The sequence below is a fragment of the Petromyzon marinus genome, chromosome 39, assembly GCF_048934315.1.
Source record: "Petromyzon marinus isolate PM22_M1 ecotype Great Lakes invasive population chromosome 39, UKy_Petmar_22M1.pri1.0, whole genome shotgun sequence".
In the NCBI taxonomy this organism is placed as follows: domain Eukaryota; kingdom Metazoa; phylum Chordata; class Hyperoartia; order Petromyzontiformes; family Petromyzontidae; genus Petromyzon; species Petromyzon marinus.
In genome coordinates, this window is record NC_133705.1 from 10,294,989 (window position 1) to 10,314,461 (window position 19,473).

General features: G+C 53.2%; 1 protein-coding gene across 1 annotated transcript; it reads left to right on the forward strand.

Annotated features, from left to right (window-relative positions):
- Window positions 1-19,255, forward strand: LOC116950389 (solute carrier family 25 member 36-like). The gene is made up of 7 exons (XM_032968088.2): window positions 1-113; window positions 5,996-6,238; window positions 6,961-7,038; window positions 7,833-7,933; window positions 12,841-12,907; window positions 13,865-14,268; window positions 15,175-19,255. The coding sequence occupies exons 1-7, from the start codon at window positions 73-75 to the stop codon at window positions 15,366-15,368; spliced, it is 1,128 nt and encodes a 375-aa protein (XP_032823979.2). The 5' UTR covers window positions 1-72; the 3' UTR covers window positions 15,369-19,255.
- The last annotated feature ends 218 nt before the right edge of the window (window positions 19,256-19,473 follow it).

Sequence of the window (19,473 nt, forward strand, 5' to 3'; positions counted from 1 at the left end):
GTGGGGTGTTCCAACCACGTGGCGCGCCGCGGGGTCAGCGGGGTCACGGTGAAGGAGACGGCGAGTGGAGCCATGGCGGCTGCAGACGCGCGTGTTCATCTGTTCGCCGGCGGGTAACCACTCGTGAAACACTCGTCACTCACCAACCACTCACCAACCACTCGTCACTCACCAACCACTCACCAACCACTCGTCACTCACTCACCAACCACTCACCAAACACTCGTCACTCACTCACTCACCACCCACTCACCACCCACTTGTCAAACACTCACCAACCACTCACCAACCACTCACCAACCACTTGTCAAACACTCACCAACCACTCACCACCCACTCACCAATGGAGCAGCGTCCTCGCGTTGTCTCGCCGCTAGCCGCTGCACGTGTGCGGACTCCGTAGCCAACGTCTCCCCGTGGGTCGACTCGGGCCTGCAGCTTGCCCGTTAAGCATCAGCACTGGGGGAGACAAAGGCGGCCGGGCGGTGTGGTTTGTTTTGCCTCGCCGCACCAAAGACAAAGATCCCCCGTGTAACCTTAACAGACTGTAGGGGCAAGTGCTGTTAGCGAGCTGCTATGAAGGCCGGAACGGTACACGAGGGGGTGGGCGGCCAGCACCACGCCCGGCCGCCTTTGTCTCCCCAGTGTCGATGTTTACACATCGCACCAGGTACTCTGTTGAGGCTGAGTCGACCTAGGGGATGCGCAGGACCGGTTCGGATATCATCGTCACTGGTGTTGGTGGCCGTGAGCGGGAATCGAACCCGGGTCGCCGGGTTCGTCGCGCAACTTAGCGCTAACCGGTACACCATGGCTGGCCACACCACCACCATCGCTGGCCACACCACCACCACCATCGCTGGCCACACTACCACCACCACCATCGCTGGCCACACCACCACCATCGTTGGCCACCACCACCACCATCGCTGGCCACACTACCACCACCATCGCTGGCCACACTACCACCACCACTATCGCTGGCCACACCACCATCACCACCATCGCTAGCACCGCTCCCCGTGTGCCCCAGCGCGGCCTTCATAGGCGCTGCTGCTGCTGCTGCTCACTCCTAACAGCATTTTAGCACCAGCAGCCCCTGTGAACGTTTAATAACTTGTGGTATTGAAGATAAAGAAGTTGCTTAAGTACACCTGCCAGCCCTCGTGTCAACTCCACTGCTGGATGAAGGCCACCTCACGCAGTGTCAGTCATTGGCGGGAGGCGGGGCGGGATTGTTTGACCATACTTCACCACGTTGAAGTGAACTCATTTACTCTGCAACACACGCCAAGCGGTGTAGCTGTACTCGTAACGAATTTGCCACGTGCTGTTGTTTACGGTGACGCAAACCTTGCCGATTGGCTGTGGTCGGGTGGTGGCGGGTTTCACGACACATTTTTATTCACACCATCTAACCGCCCAAAAAACCCCCACCTATGCATGATATTGTTGGCGAAAGCCCTAATACTGCCACGTGTTAAACTGGCTCAAAGCTGCGCTTAGCTTCTGAGATCTTGACGACATCGCGAGCAACAATCCCAGAGTTCATTTACAATCCGTCGACCTCTCTGCCGTGATGAACCCCAACCTGGACGGGCGGTTCGCTGTGCCTGGCGATTAACACGCAGCGGCTGCGGCAGCGACCAGTCATTGCCCAAAATAGAGGTTTTGTGGGTATTTTTTTTTGGGGGGGGGGGGGGGGGATTAGATCACGTGAACATAAATGTGTCGTTAAAACCCGACGCCACCCCGACACACAGCCAATTCGTAAAGGTTCGTGTCACCTAAACGGAACGTGTCAATTCCTTGCTAGTACAGCACACACCGGTTGTGTGTGGGCGAGTGGACTCACTCCAATTTGGCCGTGCCAGGCGTTGTTTATAGGTGCTCGCAAACGGCACTCCGTCCCTCCCTCCCCCTACAAAATGATGCGAAATAACCTTTTTTCAACTCTGTTGTTCATATTCTTAGTTCTTTCGGTAAAGTCACGTTGAAGGGAAACAACAAAATAATAAAATATATATAAAACAATAAAAATTCTCACGACGTTTCGACCATAACACAAACGGTCGTCTTCAGGTGTGTTGGTTTGCATAAATTTATTTTTAAACGGTGCATTTATTTATGTGCATTTTAATTTATAAATAAATAAATGCACCGTTTAAAAATAAATTTATAAATAAATAAATGTACCGTTTAAAAATAAATTTATAAATACATAAATGCACCGTTCAAAAAGAAATTTATGCAAACCAACACACCTGAAGACGACCGTTTGTGTTATGGTCGAAACGTCGTGAGAATTTTTATTGTTTTATATATATTTTATTATTTTGTTGTTTCCCTTCAACGTGGTGACTTTACCGAAAGAACTAAGAATATGAATTACTGCAGTCACGAAAGCTTTAAATCAAAATTTAACTCTGTTGTTGTTGTGTCCTCAAATCTTCTAACTCAATTTTAACCCACTTCCCAATGTGGTATCGACTGCAAACTTAGTATACTTATGTCATACTGATGACAATACTATATTCTATCATAAAAATTAAAATATATATTTTTAAGCAATCTTTTTTTACATGTTATGTTTCGGCTTTGGTCTAATTGTCCACGCTCAACTGACGTTGGCTGTAAATCACCACGGCCCCCTTACGTTGTGGCGAGCTTCGGGGCCACTTCCTGGAGTCGTGGAGTTCTTACATAACTCGTACGGTACATTTCATTAAAGCGTGTTTTTATTGTTTTCTTAAATATGACTTATTTTAAAACAGTGGTTCTCTTACCTTTCATTGCAGCATAACACCACCCTTGGGTTCTCAATCGTTAAAACAATGTGTAATATTATATTCTTGGTTCTTTCGGTAAAGTCACGTAGAAGGGAAACAATGAAATAATAAAACTACAAAACAATATTATTTATTGTATTATTTTATTGTTTCCCTTCTACGTGACTTTACCGAAAGAACCAAGAAGGTGAATCCCTGCAGTCACGAAAGCTTTAAATCAAAATTTAACGCGTAATATTAAAGGGTTTAATGAAACAAAGTTGTACTCTATACTCTTTGGTTCTATTCGGCAAAGTCACGTAGGTAAAAAATAAAACAACAAAAAATCACGACGTTTCGGCCACAACACAAGCGGCCTTCATCAGGTGAAGGGATCAGGCTGTCTCAAGGACAGCGCTGGAGTGAAACACAGCCACGCTCAGACCGCGACCTTTAAGCTTAAAGGTCGCGTGGCTGTGTTTCACTCCAGCGCTGTCCTCGAGACAGCCTGATCCCTTCACCTGATGAAGGCCGCTTGTGTTGTGGCCGAAATGTCGTGATTTTTTGTTGTTTTATTTTTTACCTACGTGACTTTACCGAATAGAACCCAGTCACGAAAGCTTTAAATCTAGAAAAGTTGTACTCACTTGCCCGTGGCCCAATTTGTGTTTTCGATGATTGACCTTCTAAAAAAAAAATCTGGCCATGTCCTGCACCCTCCAGTAAGGGCATCATGCACCCCCCCCCCCCCCCCCCCCAGGCTAAGAGCCACACTGCTTTACTCTAAATGTCAAAAGTCTCCACATTACATTTGACACGCGTCACGTGATGACACTGCACATTCTCTGCACGGGTTTGTTTTTAATTAAATAATATTCTTGTTATGTAAGCCATCGCGTAACTCTCATTCATTCTTGCGCGAGGTTATACATGACCTTGACAACGTTTCCCGGAAACCCACACTCATCGTTCAGCAGCGCTATGTCCACTGCCGAGTCGATGGCACTCGCATGCAATGGAGATCGGTGTTTAGATGTCCTCCCAATACATTCGAATTTTTTATACAGAAATAAAATAAATCAGAAAATAAGGCTTGGAGATGATCAACATTATAGTTGTCGGGTGATTATGCGTCTGTAGTTTTGTTTAATTGAGAACTTGCACAGTTGCCCTCTTTCGTATGCCTGACGTTGATGGAGAACAGCAACCGGAAGTTTACATTGAGGTGGCGACCGATCCGGATAACCGGAATCGGTCGTGGTACTTTAGCGTGGGGAAGGGCAGGGGGTACCTTCACCCCCCCCACACCCCCCCCCCCCCCCAGCCCTGGTGGCCACAGCTACGAGCTTCCCCTTGACAAGAACACAAACGCTTATTTAAAATCGCGGTTTAAATGTTTTCACGACAGTGCTTTCATTTACGTTCCACGTTTTATTTTGATGTCGTGAGAGGAGCGGCGTAACGTTGCGAAGAGTCGCTGTGCTACGCAGCTGTCGGTGGCTCCACTTTGCGAAGACGAGGGAGCGCCCCTGCAGCACTAAATGTTCGTAACGTCGATGTGATTTTGATTCAAAGCTTTCGTGACTGCAGTGATTCATATTCTTGGTTCTTTCGGTAAAAGTCACGTTGAAGGGAAAACAATAAAATAGTAAATATGTATAAAACACGATAAAATTCTCGCGACGTTTCGACCGTAACACAAGCGGTCATCGTCAGGTGTGAAAAGCAACGGCAAGAAACATTTGAGACCGCCACTTCTTTCAAATGTTTCTTGCCGTTGGTTTTCACACCTGATGATGACTGTTTGTGTTACAGTCGAAGCGTCGTGAGAATTTTATTGTTTTATATATATTTTATTATTTTATTGTTTCCCTTCAACGTGACTTTACCGAAAGAACCAAGAATATAACGTCGATGTGATTATCAGGCAAGAGGAGCCGCCGATATGCGATAGCCTCGGTGCGACCGTACCAGACGAAATCAAATATTGGGATCCCACCTGACCGATTGCCGCACCTCCATACCTGTTAACCCCTTATCAGTGCCCTACCTTATTGCAGACCAATTCAGACCTTATTCGTCACCCCGCGTCCCTTATAAAGCTCAACGTTCATCCTACAAAGTGCCATCGCAAGCGAGAAACGCAAACAAATAGACAAAAATAAATGTTTGCCCGTAGTGAAAACGGCTGTACGCCGTATGGACCTGAAAGTTCAATTTCCCTGTACAAGAATACGGGGTGGGCAAACCGTGTGGGTTGACAGCTATGGGCGCGCACCCCCTTAGCTGATAATGTCGTTACTACGCCACTGACTGGAAGCGATGATAGCGGCGTTGCGTCTGTGCTTTTACCTTCCAACACTGATGGTCATGCTGTAGCGGGTGGCGTCACTTTTGTACGCACGCAGGCAGGCAGGCGATTATATACGTCAGGTAATTGAGCCGAAATTCTAGGAAAATAGATATGAAAGTTGTGTGTGTGTGTGTGTCAGAGTCCTCCCCTAAGTCGACGCGGCCTCAAATGACCACCTGGTGCGGTGTGTAAACAGGGGCAGAGCCAGGGGGGGTGACAGGGGTGACATTCTGCGTGTAAGTGTACGACACTCAGTCTGGCGGACTCCGTTGCAACTGCATTGTCAGGGTGTGTCGACAACCGATGGCGTCTGGCTCAACAGCCTGACTCTCTAAATCATTCTTGAAATTAACATTTGTTGAATGTTACCCCGGGCTGAAATCCTGGCTCCGCCCCTGCGTGTAAACATCGCCACCGGAGAGACAGAGGCGGTCGGATGTGGTGCTGGCCACCCATCCCCTCGTGTGCCGTGCTGGCCTTGATCAGTGCTGCTCGCTAACGGCACTGTTAGAGGCTATACGGGGGGATCGTGGTGGCTAGGGGATGTTAGCGTATCTCACCTGGTATACAAGAGGTCGTGGGTTCGCTCCTGACCCCGACGCCTGCTGCTGTATATGTGGAGTTTGCGTGCCTCTCTCCCCGTAGCCGCGTGGATTTTTCTCCGTGGCCTCCAGTTTTTTGCCTCCACATTTAGAAACACGCGTTTAGACTATGTTGGCTGCTGTAAATTTGCACGCGATGACAATGAGCCACTTCGTTGGCAGCTATCATTTGTGGTAGCCAAGTCGCTCGTGAAAAAGGGCTGGGACAGCTCAGCGGCCCACACTCTGGTAAAATAAACATTGTTAAAACGCTTGTCTTTGTCTGGGCACAGCTGCGGCGGCACGCTGGGCGCGGTGCTCACGTGCCCGCTGGAGGTGGTGAAGACTCGCCTGCAGTCGTCGGGCTCCCTGTCCGGACTCCGCTCCGGCGTGGCCCCCGCGCCGCTCGCGCTCGCCCCGTGCCGGCGGCTCGTGTCGCCCGGCTCGCTGGCGCTTCACGGAGCCGGAGCGGCGCCCGGCGGCGGCGTCGCCGTCGCCGCCCGCGTCGCCACGCCGAGCTTGGCGCAGTGTCTCAGGTGAGCGACGGCGAGCCACGGCGAGCGGGCACCTGTGCACCGGCGAAGGTGATAATAATAATAACGGCATCAACAACAGCCGCTGCCACCCGGTTTTACCGCTAGCCACGGATTTTCCACTGCGTAGCCGAGCCGAGCTGGCCCCCCCCGGCGTGACTCGCGAGGGGCCATGCTTATTGTACCACTACAGGAGCCGAGCCGTGTCATGCCGCTGATGTCACGCGTCGCGAACACGTCAAAACATGCGGTGGTGACGTGCCGACGCTGCAGCCTCGCGGGAGTAAACGTAGTCGAGACGCTTGTAAATGACAGACTGTGCCAATGAAGCAGCATTCTGTCGAGCACGTAGTAGTTGGCTTTCGCAACTAATGTCCACAATGTAAATATAAACGTGTCGTTTAACCCGCCACCAGCCGGCGCAGCCCAATTAGTAGAAGGTTTGTGCGTTGTAAAGTAAACCCACATCATGTACAGTTTGAGTATGGTAACGTTTCGCTGGTGATTACAACAACCAGCTTCGTCAGGCGACGGCCAGAATCGTGAGAAAGGAAACAAAACCTTTATTCCAGACGGCGTTTGCCGCACGGCTTATGTTGACGCAGAGCAACAACTTGTGTGGCAGCGAATCGACACGGCGCCCCTGTGTGGACGGCAGTGACCTCCCGCGTATCCCCCGCTCCTCCCGCACGCCCCCCCCCCCCACCCCCTTCGTGTGTTGTCAGGACGATAGTGGAGAAGGAGGGAGTCCGGTCCCTGTTCCGGGGTCTGGGTCCCAACCTGGTGGGAGTGGCGCCGTCGCGGTGAGGACGAGAGCCCCTTGCTATTCTCCCGCTCTGCAGTACACCGCCAGCCTTAGCCCATGGTGCCCGCGCAAAGGCAAATGTAAAGATCCCCTCTCCCCCGTATAGCCCTTGAACAGACTGTTGGGGCAGGTGCCGTTAGCGAGCGCCTGTGTAGGCCGCTTGGACGCACGGGGGGTGGTGTGGCTGACACCACGCCCCGGGCCTGCGTTTAAGGCGGAGTCGACCTAGGGGATTCCCACAATGAGTTCAGATGTTCGTCGTCAATGGTAGCCGTGAGCGGAAATCAAATTTGAACTCGCTAGGTTCTAAATCTAAACTGTTTCTCTTTTAGCAGGTAAGGCCCACGGAGCAACCGAGCCCTTTTTCAGAAGCGACCTGGTCATCGCAAATGACAGCTGAGCGAATTCGCTTGTCATCATGTGGACAGTTATAGCAGCCAAATACTCGTAGCGCAGTGCGCTAACTACTGCACTACCGCTCCCCACACACAGTCTCTTCGCTCGCACGCACACACACACACACGTGCACACCCATGCCTATGTCTAATTATTTATTCAGGAAAGCCACATCCGAGTATCAGGACTCTCTTACACACCGCTGGTTTCGTGACCCCGAGCGTTGGGGTTTCCCCGAACTGCAGCGCGACCCTTCACCGACGTGCCGTTCGTATCGCGGTAAACCCTCGCTGCGAAGCGCAAAAACAACCCTCGAAAGTTCCCCCGCTCGGTGCTGCTGCTGCTGCTGCTCTCTCTCTCTCTCCGTCTCTCCCTTCTCCTTCCCTCTCCCCCCAGTGCCATCTACTTTGCGGCCTACTCCTCCGCCAAGGAGCGCTACAGCTCCGTCTTCCAGGCCGAGTCTCCGCCGGTGCACATGTGCTCCGCTGCCACGGCCGGTACGAGCCGCGCGCCGGGCCTCTGCCTGTCTCTGTCGTAGCATGCCGTGCCTGATGTAGCGCGCAAGTGCCTTGATGTAGCATGCTGTATCGAACCATGCTGTATTTGCTGTGACATGCTGTACCGTGCTGTACCATGCTGTGCTGTACCATTCTGTACCGTAGAATGCTGTACCTGCTGTACAGGACAGTACCTTCCTGTATCGTACCCCGCTGTACCATGCTGTACCGTACCCTGCAAAGCCATGCTCTACCTGTTCTACCGTGCAATATCATGCTTTACCATGCTGTTTAGTACCATGCGGTAACCATGTTGTAACGATGTACCATACCATGCTGTGCCTGCTGTACCTTGTAGTACTACGCTGTGCCATGCTGTACCGTACCATGCTGTTTAGTTCTTGACCGTGTCGTAGTATGGTTGTACCTGCTCTACCGTGCCGTGCTGTACCATACCGTACGATGCTGCCCCGTGTCGTTACATGCTGTAACCTGCTGTACCATGCAACACCAGGCTGTACTCTACCATGCTGTAACCGTATTGTGCCATACCGAGCCGTGCCGTGCCATACGTGCAATGGCGCAGCACTTCAGCGGCCTACCGTGTATCGTGGCCTTGACATCACGAGGGGTGGGTGGTGGCAGCATGAGGGTGGGGGGTGGGGGGGGGACCGGTGGTCTTTGCTGGGGGGCCGCCGTCACACCGGAGGGGTTGAGAGTGTCACCGGGTCACAAGGACGAATTTTCAGGCATTCAATCAACTCACAATAAAGGTGTTTGGGTTAGATCGCGTTATTTATAAATGTGTCGTAACCCTCCACCACCCGACACGGCCAATCAGCAAAAAAAAAGTGTCACGTTGACAAAAGACAATTAGTTCACTACTTTAGCCCACCGGTGTGTTGAAGAGTGAATCCACATTTACAGTTTGAGTACGACGTTTCGCTGGTAAATACATCCAGCATCATCGGGCAATTCGCCAGAATGGTAAAGCCCTCGCTTGCTCCCGGTTTTATATAGAGCAGCAGGGTGACGTCATCATTTAACTCATATCAGGTGTAGGGATTAGAGGCGGAGGGGGGGGGGTATTGTAATTTTATAATCGATTAGTAATCAGTCAATGGTTATGATTAGTAATGAGTTGTAGATTAGTAATTAGTTGTAATGTGTGTTAGTGATTATATGCTATGTTAGTAATCCGTTAATTAGTGTTTCCCCTATATGGAATTGTAATGTGCATTCATTACTAATCATAACCATTGACTGATTACTAATCGATTATATAATTACAATACCCCCCCCCCCCCCTCCGCCTCTAATCACTGCACCTGATATGAGTTAAATGATGATGTCACCCTGCTGCTGTATATAAAACCGGGAGCAAGCGAGGGCTTTACCATTCTGGCGAATTGCCTGATGATGCTGGATGTATTTACCAGCGAAACGTCGTACTGAAACTGTAAATGTTGTGGATTCACTCTTCAACACACCGGCGGTCTAAAGTAGTGAATTATTTGTCTTTTGTCAACGTGACACTTTTTTTGCTGATTGGCCGTGTCGGGTGGTGGAGGGTTACGACACATTTATAAATAACGCGATATAACCCAAAAACCTTTATTATGAATAATTTTGGTCGCGAAAGCCTACGTATTCAATCAACTCTTAACTTTTTGTATATTACCAGGTAAGGCCCCACTGAGCTGTGTGTAGCTCTTATTCAGAAGCATCCTGGCCGCGATTGGTCGCTCAACGAAGTGGCTTGTCATCGTCACGTGGAAATGCATAGCAGTCAAATGTGGGGGGGAAAAACCAGAGGACCACCGGAGAAACATCCACGGGGGGAGAGAGAGAGAAAGAGACGCCGCAAACTCCAAGTATACAGCAGCGGCGGCAGGCGTCGGGGTCGGGATCGAACCCACCACCTCCTGTGTACCAGGCGAGGTAGTCAACATCTCTCGGCCACTGCTCCGGGGTCAGCGGACGCGCGTGCTCGGCGCCTTGGTCGCGGGCGAGTCGTGGCCACGCGAGTGCCGCGCTCGCGATCCGCCCCGCGGTTGCCTCCGCTTCACCCACGTCGGTGGTTGCCGCCCTTCCCCCCTCTCGCCAGGGTTCACCGCTATCAGCGCCACGAACCCAATCTGGCTCGTAAAAACTAGAATGCAGCTCGAGAGCAGGTAACGCAGCGCGGCCATCCCTCGCCTCTCCCCTCCCTCCTCTCACCTCGCCTCCCTCCCTCCCTCGCCTCCCCTCCCTCCCCGCCACCAAAACGGATTTGCCTCGTTGGAAAGAAACGGGGGCGCTCGTTTGCGAATCTGGGCGTCTGTGTTGAGGTTTTTCAACGTTGTGTCTCCGAATCGTGTTTTGTTCCGCCGTGTGGCTGGCTCTGCACGCGCGTTGCTTGTTCTGCCCGGGTGCTAAATTGGCGGCTTTGGGCGGTGGACTTGGCCTGCGGTTGCGGTGGCCCAATGAACGTTGCTTTCTGTTTGTCCTCGCAGAGGCCGCGGTTGTTGCGACGAGCGTGTCCTTTGTGCCTCTTCCCGCCTCCCCGTTTGTTGTTAAGGAGAGGTTCGCAATATAATCACAAATTAACTTGAAAAATGCGCTTAGGTTCGTTACGTAGGTAGGCTAAAAATATACATATATATAAAACGCAAGGCGTCAAGGAAAGTGGGAGGGCAGATTGTTACGTCTCGGGATTGAGAGACGGCGAAAGGGTGGGGAGGGGGAAGGGAGACCTCATCCAGCAGTGGATAGACCTGGGCCGATGATGACGGCTATAATAATCACAAACAAAATAACAAATGCTACGAGAATGAATAAGAAATTGCTCAATTTACCCAAAAAAGCATCGGTTTATTTATTTATTTATCACATTACAGATAAGGAAAGCATCCCGTTCATACGACAAACGAAACACCTTGACACTTAGCGGACATCAAGCCTCGTTTGTACGTGTGTACGTTGAACTCCTGCAACGTACGTGCATAGCCAACGGTGCTAATCGGAGGTGCGCGGGGTGGGGGGGGGGGACAAACTGAACACAAAAACGATCAAGCCACGCTGGGAAAGGCCAGCTTGCGCTTGAGTCGATCTGTCGCTCGTGCGACGCTGTGGCTCCTTGTCGTCGCGAGCCGGCGTTGTGGAGCAGAGAGATGGAGGCGATCGCGGGCAGCGTTGGAAAAAGCGATATTCACCAAAATAAACTGAAACTTTTTATTTTACCAGCTAAGGCCCCACTGGGCTACAATTTGGCCCTTTTTCAGAAGCGACCTGGCCACAAATGTTAGCTCAACGAAGTGGTTTATCATCGTGCGGACATTTATAACAGCAGCCAAATACCCTGAACGCGAGACGTTAACCACCTCGCCTGGTGTACAGAAGGTCTTGGGTTCGATCCCAACCCTGACGCCTGTACATTTGGAGTTTGCGGTGTCTCTCTCTCCCCACGGTCGCGTGGATTTTTCTCCGGGCCCACCGGTTTTTCCTTCCACATTTAGAAACACGCGTTTAGAGTATTTGGCTTCTGTCAGTGTCCACGCGATGATGATGATGATGATAAGCCACTTCGTTGGGCTATCATTTGGGACTGCCAGGTCGCTTCTGAAAAAGAGCTACGTAGCTCAAGAGGGCCTGAACTGGTAAACAAAACATGTTATCGTTTAAATATAGGGCCACAGAGCTTGGGCATTTCTCTGCGGTTTCCCACACCTCTCCTCTCTCCGAGAGTGAACGAGGTGTGAGGATGAGATGACATCTGTTCTGCCGGTGACGCCGCCGCTGGGTTAATGAGTGTTGAGGCTGTGACAGCGGTTATACAGCAGCAGGAGGTGTGATCTTTACGAGCGGGCAAGAGTACACTGAGAGCAAGGGAGGGATGGAGGTTAGAGAGGGAGGTCAGGGAGGGAGGGAGGTTAGGGAGGTCAGGGAGGGAGGTCAGGGAGGGAGGGAGGTTAGGGAGGTCAGGGAGGGAGGTTAGGGAGGGAGGGAGGTTAGGGAGGTCAGGGAGGGAGGTCAGGGAGGGAGGTCAGGGAGGGAGGTCAGGGAGGGAGGGAGGTTAGGGAGGGAGGTTAGGGAGGGAGGAAGGTTAGGGAGGGGAGGGAGGGAGGTTAGGGAGGGAGGTTAGGGAGGGAGGTTAGGGAGGGAGGACTGTGCGTCTATCTCGCTCTAACGTGGAATACATGCAAGCGAAAGTAAAGTTTGGCACAAATTCGTATCGCGTTAAATAATACATTTATAAAATATTTAACGCGATACAATTTGCTGGTGGTCAACATTCCAAGTTGTAAGCAAACCGTGCAACTAGACTTGTTCTTACGGTATTTGTGAAATATTTGGACGCGCAAATGCCAAATACGTTACGAGTAGCGTAGAAAGGTCAAGGTGGAGCTCTGCAATTTCTAGATTATGTCGCTGCTGCCAAGACTGCCTCTACTCTAGGGGGGAGCTCATTAAATGCTCCCCCTCTAGAGGGTGTTTTGGCCTACTCTTCCACGCTAGCCAGATGTGTTAGAAGGGGAGGGGGGGGTGACGGTGCCCACACTTGATCCCCACCGCATACGACCTGCCGATCGACTGAACTGTGCTGCAAGCCATTTGCAATTCGCACCGTTGTTGCAACTGCCTCGCAGGCAAGTTGTGTTCCAACATGGGGGCCCTCCTTGCTGCCGCGGCACGAGCATCAACCGCTGCCGCCACCCTGCTGGCCCGCTCCTCGTTTCCTCGTCTTTTGATTTTGTCTCCCCCGTGGGTGGTCGTGGTGGCTGATCCTGTTGTCGACGGTTCGCTCACTCGCCGCGCTCGCTCTGTCTCTCCCTCGCCCTGTCCGTCCGTGGGTCTCCGTGTCTCTGTGGTCTCTCCGGGGTGTCTCTCTCCGGGTGTGTCCGTGGCACCGTGAAATCTGCGCGCAGGCTTTATCACTAACACCTCCATGAACCCCGTGTGGCTGGTGAAAACTCGCATGCAGCTCGACGCAAGGTGCGTCGCTCCGCAGGCCACACACACCACATACACACACACGCTGCACCGCCACGCGACCCCACCCAAACCCACCCCACCCAACCTCACCCCACACCCCACCATGAACGGCGGCCGCGATCGTTTTGCCGATTGGCGAAATCGGCGTCTTGTCCGTAACGGCGAGGGTTGTTTAACCCTCATTCCCGTTCCGAGATATCTGCAAGTCATAGCGTGTGGGTGTGTCCCCGTTCACCGCTGAATCTCGGAACGCGCGAGCGGCTCGGCGTTCATTTCATTCAGAGAGGCGTAGCGCCGTTGCTTTTAAAAAGGCGTCACACTCGCCCGCAGAGAAGCGTAGCGACACGACCGCACTCTTCGATAGCTGGCGCCAAACCGTGCCACGCGCTTTCCCGCGTGGCCTTGTGGGAGCCTCTGTACCGATAGAGTTATTTGAATTTTTTCATCCATTTCCGTTCCGACGACGTAGACCCGCGTCATCAGAACAGAATCCAAAGAAAAACGGAATTGGAAGTAAAACTGATGACGGGCACCCACGTCATCGGAATGGGGGAAAGGGTTAATTTTAATGACCGGTGAAACCATGTCACAGCTTTCACACTCTGAAAGGTCGGGAACCGGGTAACCGACCCCAGTGGGACGACTACATTGGCCGTCGTTTCTCGGTTAAAAACGGCAAAAGCGCAGCCCCTGCGATTGGGTGACCGGGTAAAAAATTACTTGACAACCTTTAGAAATGTTGCTTCTCTCCGTCTTGACTCGGCACTGCTGACATGACGCACTCCCAGAAGGCTGCGGGGCCTTTTGTGATCTGTGAAAGGAAAACAAACTAAAATTGCTGGGCAATCACCACAGAGCGGTTGCCCGTGAGCGATTGACGTGGCGGTTGTACGGCGTCGTTTTACGACGACGCTTTCGCACGCTGCTCCCCCCGCCCCCCCCTCCCCTCCTCCGCAGGAGCCGCGGCGAGCGCGGCACGACGGCGCTGCAGTGCGTGCGCAAGGTGTACCGCACGGAGGGCTTCCGCGGATTCTACCGCGGAATGACGGCCTCCTACGCCGGCATCTCCGAGACCATCGTTCACTTTGTGCTCTACGAGAGCCTCAAGAGGCGGCTGCTGGAGGCGCGGGGGCGCAAGTCCGGCCGCCGCGACAGCGCCGCCGCCACCGGCGGCGGGCCCGGGGCGGAGGGGCCATCCCGGCGGCTCGGGGGCGCCGCCACCTCGGTCGTCGTGGCCGCGGCCGCCCCCGCTGCCGCCGTGGCGGCGGTGGAGGACGGGCGGCTGGCCAGCGACTTCCTGGTGCTGATGTGCGCCGCGGCCTGCTCCAAGGCCTGCGCGTCCTGCCTGGCCTACCCGCACGGTGAGGCCGGCGTGGGGTGCGGGCGGGCGCTCACACCCGCTCATTGGCGGGAGGGGGCGGGGGGGGTGTCGGTGCTAGAAGCGGTGGTGGTCAACTGGAGGCAGTCGCCCTCCAACGACAATGGGTAGGGCAGAGGGGCGATGCTCACAGTGCAGTAGGGGGCACAGCTGGTGCGCATCCGCCAGCCATCTCAGCCGGTCAACCCACGACAGCCGTGCTCTGTATCGTGACCTCCTGTCAGCAGCGAGCCTTCGTCATGTCACGTGGCCTCGAGGAGCACCTGGCCTGGCACAGGCGCCGTGGTGACGTCACCGTCAGTGGCGAATGGCGGCTGTGTTGGTGTTGGTGGTTTCTGGGGAGCGGCGGTGTAGAGGTGACCACGCCGCGCTACGAACCCGGCAACCCGAGTTCGATTCTCGCTGACGGCCAACACTGGTGACTATTATCTGAACCGGTCATGGGCCTCCCTGAGGTCGACTCAGCCTCAAATGAGCACCTGGTGCGGTGTGTAAACATCGCCACGGGGGAGACAGGCGGCCGGGCACGGTGCTGGCCACCCACCCCCTCGTGTGCCGTCCCCGGCCTTCACAGGTGCTGCTCGCTGACAGCACTTGCCCCAACAGTCTGTTGTGGCTACGCGGGGGATCTTTGCCTTCAGTATTGTTGCTGATGGTAGTTGTTCCGGCGATGGGTCCTATGATGATTTTGGGATCCTTTACAAACAAGTCTGAGCCCTCTGTAAGTCAGCTGTGGATCGTATATCGAAGGACCATGGGTGAATGTCCATGAAAGTCACTCCGGAATTGCTGTCATTGTTTTATTTGCGTGCCGTTCTTGATCTCCCTCCCTCCCTCCCTCTTTCACTCTCTCCACCTCCGTCCCCTCCATTCCTGGCTGCGGAAGCAGAGGTGGCACGCACGCGTCTGCGCGAGGAGGGCACCAAGTACCGCTCGCTGGTGCAGACGCTGCGTGTGGTGGCGCGCGAGGAGGGCGGCTGGGCGCTGTACCGCGGCCTCCCCGCTCACCTCCTGCGCCAGGTGCCCAACACGGCCATCATGATGGCCACGTACGAGGTCGTCGTCTACCTGCTCAGCGGATAGGCCGTCGCCCCTCCCACGTCGCCCCTCCCACCTCGCCCCTCCCACCTCGCCCCGCCCACCTCGCCCCTCCCACCTCGCCCTTCCCACCTCGCCCCTCCCACCTCGTCCCTCCCACCTCGCCCCGCCCACCTCGCCCCTCCCACCTCGCCCCTCCCACCTCGCCCCTCCCACCTCGCCCCTCCCACCTCGCCCCTCCCTACTCGCCCCTCCCACCTCGCCCCTCCCACCTCGCCCCTCCCACCTCGCCCCTCCCACCTCGCCCCGTGGAGCCGGCCGCGCGACAAGAGGCTGCGGTGGCACCGGCAGAGTCGGCGGTGGCACCGGCAGAGGCGGCGGTGGCACCGGCAGAGGCGGCGGTGGCGGCGACAGAAAAGCGACGCAGCGGCAGCAGCGGCAGCGGCGGCATCAAGGCTAGTGGTGGCAATTAGAAGCAGCGGCGTGAGCAGTGGTGGTGGCTGCAGTAGATACAGCAGCAGTAACAACAGCAGCAGCAGCACTAGCTAGCAACAACAACAAAAACCGGTAGTAGCAGCAGTGTTAGCAGTACCAGCAGCTTCAGCACGAGCAGCAGTGGCAGGAGCTACAGCAGTTGCGGCAACAGTGGCATCAAGGGGTAGTAGTGGAAATTAACACCAGGAGTAGTATCAGCAGCGGCAACGATAACAACAGGAGTAGTAGCAGCAGCAAGAGTCGTAGCAGAAGCAACAACAGCACTTAGAAGCAGAACCTGATGATGACCTCTAAGGTGTGGGCGTCAGCAACAGCAGTGCAGCAAGTAGGGTTGCTATCGGCGCCTGTAAGATTTGTATTTATTCTAAAGCGTTATCCCCCTACGTGCGAGCGGTGGCTTTTCTCCCGAGTCGCGGGGACCAACACTTCCTCGGCCAAACAATCTCTCTCGGCAGGAGCCTCCTGGCAGAAAAAACAGGAGTCTTGAGACTCGGTGGAAAGCCTTTCGCTGGAGAAGTGTCCTTGATAAACCACTGAGGCAACGCAAACTCTTGTCACCCTACTCTGCCTGGGGGCTGACTGAGCGTGGCTTTTCCCGGTCAGATAGGTATTTTTCTCTTAGAAACGAATTCCAACAAAGACAAAGATCCCCCATGTCGCCTTCACAGACTGCTGGGGCAAGTGCTGTTAGCGAGCGCCTTTTTGAAGGCCGGCACGGCACACGACGGGGTGGGTGGCCAGCACCACGCCCGGCCACCTTTGTCTCCCCCAGTGGCGATGTTTACACACCGCACGAGGTAATTATTTGAGGCTGAGTCGACCTAGGGGAGGTCCAGGACCAGTCCAAATAATCGTCACTGGTGTTGGCCTTAAGCAGGAATCGAACTTGGGTCGCCGGATTAGTAGCGCAACGCACCAGCGTGCTAACCGTTGCGCCACCGCTCCCCACAAATACACACACACACAGAAATGTGGATATGGGCGGAGAACCGATAATCAATTGGTGATCGTTTCCCTGCGTTTGCTTATCAATGACGCAAAGAATCCCGAAGTGAACACCAATCGGCGTCGCTTCATCAGTCACCGTCGCATCATCATCATCATCCTGCGTCGCTACAGCGAGCGCACCGTGGACCTGTCTGACGAGTCAGCCTAACGAGCGTACGTTGTTGAACAAGACCTCCGCCAGGTTTCGAGCGATCGACAGGTTGGCGTTCTATGGGGGCCTTGAGTGGTGTTCGAAGTGATTTCAAGTCGGTCCTGTGACAGTTTGCCATCACTGCAGGACCCGTACGAGGGTGCACGCGTGGGGAGCTAAATTTACGATTGGTGCTGCGTCTTCCACGCACAGATGATGACATTGTATTTATTTGAGTGATTCGTATTTATATTGCTTTTGTGTATGATATTTATATTTTTTTTTTGTACAGCCCCTTTATGGAGCCACTGTTGGATGAGCGCCTCCCCACGCCGTGCGGGTCGTGGTTGGTTATTTGGCCATGCCTCGCCACGCCGGTCGGTGCAGCTTTGGGAGCACAGCACAGTACAAGTGGGCTTCGCTGCTCTGCCACGTGCCGCCCGCGGCTGGTTTAAACCGTGGAACTCTCTGAGGCCTCCTCGCCAGTTAAATTGTTTTAATCACCGTTGCGTGGATTTACGCGCTGGTAATCTAAAAGCGGCGCGTTAACAACTGCCAAGGTGGCAACGGGCGACTCGGAGGTCTGGGTTCGAATCCAGGGTTACGGCCGCCTGCGATTAAACCGGGTTCTCGAGCGCCCGGGCCAGCAACGACAGCGCGTGAAGCAACAGACAGAAAACAAAAAAAAACCCCCGTCGCATTGAACTTAAAATATGGCTAAATCAACGTCTCTGACAATCGTTTGAATGGTTACGTGAATTCAGGTTTTCTCTCTGGCAGGGCGGCCGGGAAAGGGTCGCCCCCGCTGCTGTTTGGACCAGTGGCTACTTGAGTGGATCCGTAGGAGGTAGTTCTGTAATATACACTTACGTGGACATTTTCTTAACAGGAAGGGCTACTACACTGCTTTAACAGGAGTTCTAAATGGATGCCTTTGTCTTGTGACCGTGACACCGATAGCACAATCTGGACGAGCCTGGGGTGAAAAGGCACTTCGTTTATGAAAGCCATCGCCGGTGTGCATTTAGCTGCAGCCTCACCGAGTTGCCTCGAACGTAGATGCCATCCCGCGGGTTTTTGTGCCGTACTTCCCGAGTAAAGTGTCTTGCAGAACCAGCTCAAAGGCTTAAGGGTCCATCAAATGTCTATAAGACTTCAAAGAAATTAACGGAATTCTGTTGTGTATTTTTCTGTTCGTTTTTTTTTTTATACAAGATATTAAATAATCACGTATGTATACAGCGTTTGTGTTAATAATTGGAGACACACACATATATATACCATCTTAGGAATGGGTTTCGGATGTAAACATTTAGTATTTTTCCGCGTAAAATTCGGAGTTGCGGGGTTCGGATTTTTGGCACTGTTTCCACTGCGGTACGAACTCATCCGGCGCCCTCGCGCGAGGAAGGCGACGGTCGCCCCAACGCTGTACGACTCTGCTTGTGGCGTCCAACGTCGACTAACGCGAGCGAGCGGCTTCAACGGAAGCCGCTCGCTCGCTCGCATTGCGTGTGGGTGCCTTCATTGGGCGTGACGTTAGTTTCGCTTCGTCACAAATTTAGCGACGAGGCCCAAGTTCATTTTTTCCCATGTGTTCTCCGAAAATCGAGAACATCTCCCAACAATGCACCAACAGCCGCCATTCGCCACGGAGTGACGACGCCACCACGGTGCCTGTGCCAGGCCAGGTGCACTTTGAGGCCACGTGGTCACGGGACAGAACCCGGCAGGTGCCATGTGTTGACCGACAGCTGTGTGCCCCCTGCTGTGCCAACTCGCTGAATTGTATCCCGCTAGGCGCTCCGCTCGTTGTTGTGAGCGTTGCACCTCTGCCCTCCGTTGCTGTTGGAGGGCGATTGCCTCCAACTGACCAGTAGTGTCCTTCACGAGCTTCCATCTATACACACATATATATGTATAACTCAAACTGAAATTCGGAAAGTGTTTTTTTGTTTAGTTTAACACAGAGGCTTTCGCGAGGTTTTTTTTTTTGGTTAGGTCACGTAAATATAAATGTGTCGTTAAGCCCACCACCACCTGACACAGGCAGTTAATAAGGTTTGTCACGTAAACAAAACGTGTCAATTCGTTACTGGTACAGCACCATGGATATGTGTTATGCGAGTACTTTAAGATGAATGCAGCACCCGTACAAGCGTTTGCAGTGAATGTTCACGGTCCGGTTGAAAGGGAATTCATAAATAGATGTTCATACTTTAGCTTATGTTGGAATATGCCAAGGAAATTGTAACCTCTTTTTGAAAGATGATGAATAAAAAATATTTATTTTTCAAAACTGCGTGCCATGTGTTTGTGTTGCGTGAATGTTTGAAGTTCCCGAGCCTTTTGCAAAGCGGCGTCGATGAACTTGCAGGAGAGAATTTTAAAACTACGTTTTATTTTGGTGTTTAGTCATTGACGTCCAATTGAGAAATCAAATGACTATCTAGACAAATGTGTGTTCCAACAGGAAGTTACACCATATTGTTCGTCTTTGGCGTTCTCTGGTCTGAC